The 10269-nt window shown below is 38.1% G+C and overlaps 1 protein-coding gene across 1 annotated transcript in view; it reads left to right on the top strand.

Annotated features, from left to right (window-relative positions):
• Positions 1-648: 648 nt before the first annotated feature.
• The window catches only part of Vmat (Vesicular monoamine transporter), a 31714-nt gene continuing 22093 nt past the window's right edge, over positions 649-10269 (top strand). The window contains exon 1 of the mRNA XM_074107861.1: positions 649-714. Coding sequence (XP_073963962.1) covers positions 696-714 — 19 coding nt within the window. The 5' untranslated portion in view covers positions 649-695. The remainder of the gene's footprint in view (positions 715-10269) is intronic.

Here is a 10269-nt window from a genome sequence, read left to right as displayed (position 1 = left end):
CTACTTTTTATCCCGATTTTCCTACGGGATAGGGATAAAATCTCGAAATAACAACCGCTGGGCTTAGAGTCATGAAATTTGCCATGGGTGTTTTAATTTAACGTCAATTAAAACCACGATGTAATTTCAGGGAATTCCCACGAGAATTTAAATGCGGGTAAATGCTAGTAGATTATAAGCCTGCGTGAGAGCAACTGAAGATTTTTATTATTGTCATCAATAATCTTGTCTTTGTCCTCCAGCCGTTCCACCAACCGTCCATCATGGGGGCGGCGTCCGACGGCTTCAACACCGGCTGGCTCCGCGCGAAGGTCGCGGCCTGCCGGGAGTCGCGCAAGCTCGTGCTGGTCATAGTGGCCATCGCGCTGCTGCTCGATAACATGCTGCTTACTACTGTTGGTGAGTACCATTCTAGTAGACAGCATTCCTCCCGCTGCTGAGCACAGGCCGTCCGAGGGCTTCAGTGCCGGCTGGCTCCACGCCGAAGCCACGGAAGCTCGTGCTGGTCATAGTGGCGATCGCGCTGTTGCTGGATAGCATGCTGCTTACTACTGTTGGTGAGTACCATTCTAGTAGACAGCATTCCTCCGCTGCTGAGCACAGGCCGTCCGAGGGCTTCAGTGCCGGCTGGCTCCACGCCGAAGCCACGGAAGCTCGTGCTGGTCATAGTGGCCATCGCGCTGCTGCTCGATAACATGCTGCTTACTACTGTTGGTGAGTACCATTCTAGTAGACAGCATTCCTCCCACTGCTGAGCACATGCCGTCCGAGGGCTTCAGTGCCGGCTGGCTCCACGCCGAAGCCACGGAAGCTCGTGCTGGTCATAGTGGCGATCGCGCTGTTGCTGAATAAGGCGGGGGTTATAATATCTTCAATTAGGTCCCATAAGAACCAAATCAGGATCTGATGATTGGATCTTAAGTAAATCGAGGGATCTCTTCAAATGTTTTAAGGAGACCTGATAGTGAATTGGATATATTTAGTAGTAACTCGAAAACTCTGGAAAGTTATCATTTGGTGAAGTGGAACTGATGATGAGGACCACAGTTAACCATCGGAGTTACTACTCAATAACAAGTATTTCACGGGTAGAGTTTTAATTACTTTAACACAGTTTCTAAACAGTTTATGCTCCTCGTAATGCATATGGTAAAACGGATGGTGAATCACCAGGACTCCTTAATAATTAACGTCTCTGCATCGGAAAAAGCAATCTTTCGTAAAAGGTGACGAGCAGTTGATATTAAACTATTGTATCTTAGATTAGTTACACTAAATAGCGTGAAATTAAATTATAACAAAAAATTGAACCGACTACAAAAAACCATGAAAATAATTTTCTATCTGAAGTCGGTCGGTGCCTCAGCACGAGCCAGCAGGAGTGATTGAAACCCAATATAATGTGCGTAGGTGAGGTAGATGACTATAGGCCCACTCCTGCTGGCTCGTGCTGAGGCACCGACCGACTTCAGACTGGTAGAAAAATATTTTCATGGTTATTTGTAGTCGGTTAAATTTTTTGTTATATATTTTTTATTAATATATTAAATTTGCTTTTATAATTATTAGTAGTTTAGAGTAAATAGCAGCCTAACTTATAAAATAAACTATAAAAATATAAATTTATCAACTTATACATATAAATCGCGAAAGAATTGCGGTAAAAACTCTATGTTTGTGGTTAAGCTGCGTCCGCCTGCAAGCGGACAAACTATAGTTAACTTTGATCCAGAAGCGGCTAAGCTTTGCTTAGGGTTATATAAACTACAAATTTGAAACTTAACCGCCAGCTAATGGAATTAGTGGCCGTGATAGAAGCGTGATGAGATGGCTGCTACACGGGTAGTGATGTAGCTACATTCAAACTTAATGTAATCTATATTATTTTTAGGTTACGTTAGGTTTACTCTATACGAGTAACAATCTTGTAGGAAAAATTAAAATTTCTGAGAAATTTTCGTTATACCAAAAGATTGTTTTAAGTATTTCAACAATTATTATTTTTAAATTTTATTTATTTTTTACAGTCACCAGCATTAATATCTGCCACAGCGGAGCGTGCAAAAATATCTGACACGTCCTTCCGGCCCTAGAAATAGAGTCATATCAGATATTTATGCACGCTTGTTGTGTCAATTATTGGTGCTGGTGACTATACTAACACACCCTACTTACTAAACAGGGTATTTCCTTCAGAAGAGATATATAAAAAAAAGGTAATCCTAATGCTGTAGTTGGTCATTTTACTTTTGCCCGCGGCTTCGCTCATGTTAAACTCAAATTGTCGTCTTTTTCCTCTTTGTAAATTTTTCATCTCATCATCATCATCATCACCCCTGCCTGTGCCTGGGCACAGGCCTCCTCTCAGAAGCGGCAAAGCTGGCCCAGTGCGGATCGGGAACTTCACACACTCCCACTTGCTTAAATAAGCAACATATTATATTACTAGCTTTTGCCTATGGCTTCGCCCGCGTGGAATTCGGTTATCGTGCGCTGTTCTCTCGGGAACTGTGCATTTTTCCAGGGAAAAAAGTAGCCTATATCACTCTCTGGCCCATAAACTATCTCTATGCCAAAATGCACGTCGATGCGTCGCTCCATTTCGACGTGAAAGACTGACAATTATACAAACATACAAACACACAGACACACACACTTTCGCATTTATAATATTAGTATGGATATTATCATATTATATTATTTATTTGGACATAAATAAATATGTTAAAATTTTCTTATTTGGCCCTAAATATTCATAATCCGACGCGCGTTCAACTTTAATTTTACCGTAAAACCGGTTTTAATATAAGTGCGTCCCCTCCCTAGCTGCCTTTGACGGCTAAGTGCGCTTTGATGCACGGAAATTGCGCGCCAACTGTACAGAGTACAGGCAGCAGCAAAAGCTTGACTTTTTAGCTTTCTAACCCACCTATTAGTGAACATAGTGATTTAGTTTTCTAAATCCTACTAATATTATAGAGACAATACAATACAATACAATAACTCTTTATTGCACATCAATACAGTAAACAGTACAGAGAACACAAGTATATACATAGAGATTTTCTAAGGTAAGCAATAGGCGGCCTTATCTTAGCGGCAATAGGTGATCTTAGAGACATAAAATTTTGACACATACATCTTAGGTACTATACTCCGTTTAATTTAAGGTTTGAATTAACGGTCAAATCGTTATACACATTTCTCGTTAAGTAAGTATTTCGAACACAAATTGACTAAAAATACCTACATGTACATTTATTAGCGTTGTTTATTATGTTTTTATTATAGTTCACGCAATTTTAAATAGTTAAAAAAAAAAAGTGTGCAAATTTTACCGTTAAGTTTGAAATGTTAAAACAAATGGAGTATATATACGTATGTGGGAGTTTGTGTGTGTATTTTTAATATTTCTTCACGCTAAAAGGGCTGGATGGATTTAGATGAGATTGTGTGTGTAGTAGTTGGACGTCTGGAATAGAATAACCCAAAAAAATAAGAATAAGAATAAGATTTGTTTATTTTTTAATTGTCACTAAAAATTACAACATTACAGTTAAAAAACCAATGCGCGGTAAAAAAACTATATAGGTTCATACATATATGTTAAGAAACAGCCCACCGATATTTCAATCAACGATTTTAACATCTATTAACATTTCGGTTTCAGCCGTAACTAGTCAAATCAAAACCAAACTCGTACACTATAACAATCTACATCGGTTCCCTAACTTATGCTGCTGACTGTACAAGGCCGAAATAAATTGGGTTAGACATTTAACTTTGACCTTTGAAGTCGCTTCTGGTTATTAAATACTGGTTCGTAATATGATGGAGGTTTTTTGATATGCTGAGATTTCTTCAAAAAGATCCATGATGTAAAGGTATCCTTAATGGTACTCCCACATTGGCTGTTATAAATGTTATATAACGTTATAAACACGATAACATTATCTAACATTATATAACTTTTGCTACAACTTGTTAGATGCGAGTACTGCCTTTTCGCAACGTAACGATTGGCAACCTGTTTCATTTCGCAACTTTTCATTTCGCAAACTCTAAAACTGTAAATATTTCAGGATTTATTTCAGGGCCATCGTGTAGAACCCTTTGGGTTAGGTTAGGTTAGTTTTATAAAAATCCTGAAATATTTACAGTTTCAGAAATATTAAACTGTTGGGAAATTAAAAGTTGCGAAATGAAACAGGTTGCCAAACGTTATTCGCTGAAACGTTAGTAAACCTGTTAGATGTTTTAAACGCTCCCACATTGGTATAAAAATGTTAAAGCCTGACCAGGAATATAGAAAACCTGACGCGAGGGCAGCACTTCTACGTTTTATATTGCAACATTCTTTACACTTACTATACGATACCTATCAGTCGTATCGACAATGGTGTCGGTGATGTTATTTAAAGGAATATTTTCAAATCCCTCAGACTTTTTATACATTGTGAATTATTTTTCGGCATTTTAACGCACAAAAACACAAAATAACACTTTTAAATACCACGCGTAAACAACGTTATACTTTGACAGCAATAGGCAGTGCAAGAAATTAGTTCTAATGGTTTTCCGCAATATGGTGACGTTTTTTATAATTCTGATCAACCTTTATATAACACCATAGAACAAATTAGAGGTTTTAATTTCTTGTATGGCGTCCGCGGACCGGGAGACGAGCTGTCGGTAGGCCTCCAACAAGATGGAGCGACGACCTGGTTAAGATCGCGGGATCGCGGTGGATGCGGAAAGCACAAGACTGGTCTGAGTGGAGAGCCTTGGGGGAGGCCTATGTCCAGCGGTGGACATATTTCGGCTGACATGATGATGATCAAGATTTTTTTGTATAACAATTAAAGTGTTATATAACATACTAACATTTGTAACAATTTGTTATACATTTTTTTTATTCCACTTGATGGTAAACGAGCAAGTGGGTCTCCTGATGGTAAGATCACCACCGCCCATAGACACCTGCAACACCAACAAAGCATACAAATGTTTTATAACGTTATACAACACTATAGAACACCAGTGTGCAAGCACCATAAGAACTAATATTATAAATTAGTGAATTCTTTCCCCTATGGGAATTTTTAACCCCCGACGCAAAAAGAGGGGTGTTATAAGTTTGACCGCTATTGTATAGCATGTCTGTCTGTCTGTGGCACCATAGCTCTTAAACGGTGGATCGATTTGAATGCATGTTTTTTTTATTTGAAATCAGGTTTCTAGACATGTTTCATCAAAATCGATTCAGCCGTTTTTGAGATATTGAACTTCGGAAACGTTCGTATTTGTCAATGCTACTTCAGTTAGCCCCTGGCCCTATATTACGAAGTGCTAATTTCGAACTTCGTAATTGCCGTCCTGTTGACGCTATATTACCTATACAAGGTGTTAATTAAATAACTGAAAATCTCAGACACCCCAAAAATATTTTTTTCATTTTAAATAACTTGATTGAATTTATTTTTGAATATCCTTATATTGGTGTGTTTTGCTAAGTCAGTATGTAATTTTTTTTTTTTTTAATGGCAATATACAAGTTCGGATAGAACGACGATTGTGCCAATGTCAAAGTGAGGAAACTTAGCGGAATTTAACTAAGAAATATTATGGAATTTTGAATTTTGATAGGAAAGTTTAGGATCAGGATCGGGTTTGGTCGAAATAGTTATACGTGAATACAAATTATAATGAGAGGCAGTATATTTATATTTTAATATCATTAGAAACAATGTAGGAAGCAATGGAGGCATAGATACATGGGTTATTAGATGAAAGTAAGCAGGGAACGGATGTTGGTAATGGAATACTTTGTGATACAGTATGTAATTCTACCTAATCTAACTCTACATTCATGATTTGTTTTTATCAGTTGCGCTTTGACGTTTTTAGAAGAAAATCATACATTGACAGCAAAACGGCCAGTATTAAATTATCGAAATACTAAGTATGCAATCCCGCTAAAATATTAGACTGGACACAATAAAAAAGGGATTAAAAACACAAACACAACCTGATTTAAAACATAGTGTAATCGATTCTACTGTCGATTCTGAGCAAACTACTTTCTGGTTCTCATTTATTTAATTAACACCTTGTAATACTAGAGTGAGAGGGACGGTACGATACGGACTTCGATTTTCGAATTTCTTAGTAGCCCTTCTGTACTTTATTTCATCTTACAGTTTCGTCGGCTACGTGGTCGGTTACTTTGCCAAAGCGACAACAAACAAAGAGGTTTAAACAAACTCAAACTCACAACATTTATTGACAAGAAAAACACAGTAAAAACATAAATAGGAGAAGAGAGAAAAATAAGAGATATTGTGCTGTAGTGTGATGCCAAAAGGACTCAGCTCAGCATGTGCCGTAGCCCTGTAACCAGAGATGCAGCGCTGGTTTTCAGCTGAACCCCGGTGGGTTTAGCTTGACGTTTGCGTCAATCACGCTATAAAAATTAAATCGTCCATCAAACACAACCATATACTTAGTAAGATCCCGAAGAAAAGTAAGAAAACAAAACATTGTTCCGCTAAAACGTTACACGAAGAATGCCTTACAAAAAGTACTTCAGTTTGAAATTGTTGAACTTCAAAGTTCGTAACACAAATCCTTTACAAATTTATCGTTTAATTTTATAACCATTATATTTTATACTTCGAAAGATAGGGGCTGTTTCACCACCCATTGATTATTTTTATTTGACAGATAATGTCATGCCGTCTCTGTTTTTCAGACTAAGCAAACGGAGACGGCATCACAAATATCTGTCACATAAAATTAATCAATGTATAGTGAAACAAAGTACCGTACTAATCCTACTTCGGTATCCAGCACATACTAAATCCATGGGATTCCCAAGAAATTTACATTCGTAATTTTATACCGATACAATATACACAGAGTGGCTCATTTAGATCGGTCAGTATGGGAAAATCTGAAACTATACTATAAGACATAGGTACGAAGATCTGTTCTTAGGAACCATGTGATCGATTTTAGTAACAAGAAAAACTGCATTGATACATTAAAAAGAAAAACCGACCAAGAGCGTGTCGGACACGCCCGAAATAGGGTTCCGTAGCCATTACAAAAAAATTAAGTAATATTTTTCTAATGATTTCGTATTTTATACGTTATCTTCCAAGTTTAGGTAAATTTTATACCTTAGGCTGCTATTTACTTTTAAACTACTAATAATTTTCAAGCAAACTTAACCGTTATAGTTTATCTTGTAAGTTTAATATACTTACTATCATCCTGAATTTTTTCAAATTTTTCCACCCACCAGTTTAGATTTTAGAGGAGGGGGGGACGCTCGATTTTAATGAAAATTTGCACTCTAAAGTTGAATATTTCGCAAACAAATCACTGAATCAAAAAATCGCAACCCCCTTATGGTTTTAAAAGACCTATCCAACGATACCCCACATTATAGGGTTGGATGAGAAAAAAAAATCACCCCCACTTTACGTCTATGGGAGGTACCTACCCTAAAAAAATTTTTATTTTTTTTTTAATTTACCATTTGTTCGGCATAGTTTTCATATATCCGTGCAAAATTACAGCTTTCTAGCATTGATAGTCCCTGAGCAAAGACGCGGACGGACAGACAGACAGACAGACATGGCGAAACTATAAGGGTTCCGTTTTTGCCATTTTGGCTACGGAACCCTAAAAACTGCATTCATACATTAAAAAGAAAAACATGTACTTACTCAGTTCGGGAATCAAACCGAAAAATAAAGCTTCTCGTATTGAAAATATGTAATACAATACATTTTATTTATTCTAGATAATTTCTAGATATTTCATAGTAACATTTATATGACGTAGCGATATCCAAATAGAAATAATTTAAGTTTTATTTTTCAAAATGATCTGGTTCGATTCCCAAACTAAGTACATGTTTTTTTTAATGTATTAATGCACTTTTTCTTGTTACTAAAACAATTACATGGTTCCTAAGAACAGATCTTAGTATGTCTTAGAGTTTCAGACTTTCCCATACTGACCGATCCAAATGAGCCATCCTAGATGAATTATTCGGATTGTGCCTGCAGCTAGGTTTCACTACTGTCCTTCGCGCAGGCGTCAGTCATTTGATCCTCACCACCTTGATGATTGGCCATCTAGCACCGTCCGCTTTAAGCGACACTTTCTTCCACGCACGACTAAAATATGGAGCCAGTTGAGCTACTAAGAAACTCGAAACTCGAAGTCCGTGTCGTGCGGTCCCTCTGACACTTATACTATTTAATCCGAGGGCGAGAGGGACGGTACGATACCAACTTCGAGTTTCGAGTTTCGTAGTAGCCTCAGCTTCCTGGGACAGTACCGGAGCGGTACACTTAGGGATCTTTAACAAAAGAGCCTAAGTTTCCCAAGGGCCGCAGCTGTGATATCCCACGTGTTGGGAGGTGTCCATGGGCGGCGGTGATTGCTTCCTATGGTCGTTTGCCCCCTCTCATATTAAAAAATACTAGAGTTCACCCGTGGTTTTGTACGCGTAAACCATTTCATCCAGTACCTAAGTCTGAATTGAAATCCGGGATTTCACAAAATTCCGATGGGAATTCTCAAAATTTATATCGTGGTCTTTATTGAGATTGCACTACGACTACGAACAACTCGAAAACACAAACTGAGACATGGATGCACAGAAAAACCAGAAAAATAGACCAGCTCTGAGAATCGAACCCAGGTCCTCAGCAATCCGTGCTGCGTGCAGTGCGTGCTATAACCCCTAAACCTAAACCACCGCTGTGTTTTCGATATGGTTTCACGGGATACCCGTAAAAGTAACAAATTTAGAGTTGAAGGAAAAAATACAAAAAAACCGGCCAAGAGCGTGTCCGACACGCCCAAAATAGGGCACTTTTTAAGTTGCACTTTAAAGTTGAATATTTCACAAACAGAGCACTGAATCGAAAAATTATCTTAGCAAATCCCTAATGGTTTTCCAAGACCTATCCAACAATACCCCACATTATAGGGTTGGATGAGAAAAAAAAACACCCCCACTTTACGTCTATGGGAGGTACATACCAAAAAAAAAATTTTTTTTTTTTAATTGTACTTTTTTTCGGCATAGTTTACCTATATCCGTGCAAAATTACAGCTTTCTAGCATTGATAGTCCCTGAGCAAGACGCGGACGGACAGACAGACAGACAGACATGGCGAAACTATAAGGGTTCCGTTTTTGCCATTTTGGCTCCGGAACCCTAAAAAGACTCCAAAAATCCAATCATACTGCGAACAACTGTGCAAAATTTCGTCTCTAGACCCAGCAGTAGAGATTTCTAGATTTTATCCTTATCCCGTGGGAATATCGTGACAAAAAGTGCAGCCATCTTCATACATAAAATGGATATTAAGTCAGTACTGGTCGCTGGACAAAGACAAGGTAACCATAGCCCGCATCGTGTCGACAGATAACGATTAGAGCTTCAACCCGTCGCCAACAGCTCCTAAAGCCCACAGCTGACTAAGGCAGGCTTACCCAATCTTTATAATAGTGAAAAAGATATATAAATTAAAAAATCAGTGATCTAGAATCTGTTAAGTAGGTAAACTTAACCCGTATACTTAAGACGCGGATCCGTGCCTTTAATCCGTGTTTTTTATTTTATTTAAAACAGCAGAATTTGTGATTATTAAAACAAATGAAGCTAGAATAGCAGATTTTTTTTAGTTTCCACATACGAGGGGTTGTTGAACACTTAGTTATTTTTTAAGTGACATAAGATCTGCCTAGAAAGAGATCTCGCCATTCGCCTTCTTCCCCTTTTTGACAGAACTTAGAACTTTTATTACTCTTCAATAACTCTATTTTCGAATACCTAGTTAATATCATTACATTACAGACTGAACTGGGAAAATGTAACATGTGGCTTTTGAGCCACGTTCGCGTTTCCATTAGTTCAACGTGAAAATCAAAGGGCCAGAAACTCGAAGTTCGTGTCGTACCGTCCCTCTCGCTCTCGTATTAAATAATATAAGTGTCAGATGGACCGCACGACACGAACTTCGAGTTTCGAGTTTCGTAGTAGCCCTGCTGCACTGTGACTGCAATGAGGGCTATCGCGTATGAATTCGCCACTAGAGGCGCTAGTGTAGCGTGAGGTCTCCGAAATGTCAAATCTCCTAGTTTGTGGGTGAGCTACGCGGGTTTATTTATAATTAGACTAATTTTGTGAATATTTCGCATTACCTGAAATTAATTATGGCAATTATGCGTTACGGGGCAATG

The sequence above is a fragment of the Choristoneura fumiferana genome, chromosome 26 (genome assembly GCF_025370935.1).
Source record: "Choristoneura fumiferana chromosome 26, NRCan_CFum_1, whole genome shotgun sequence".
NCBI lineage: Eukaryota > Metazoa > Arthropoda > Insecta > Lepidoptera > Tortricidae > Choristoneura > Choristoneura fumiferana.
Note: the sequence above shows the minus strand (reverse complement) of the source record. Positions and strands in the feature narration are given on the sequence as shown.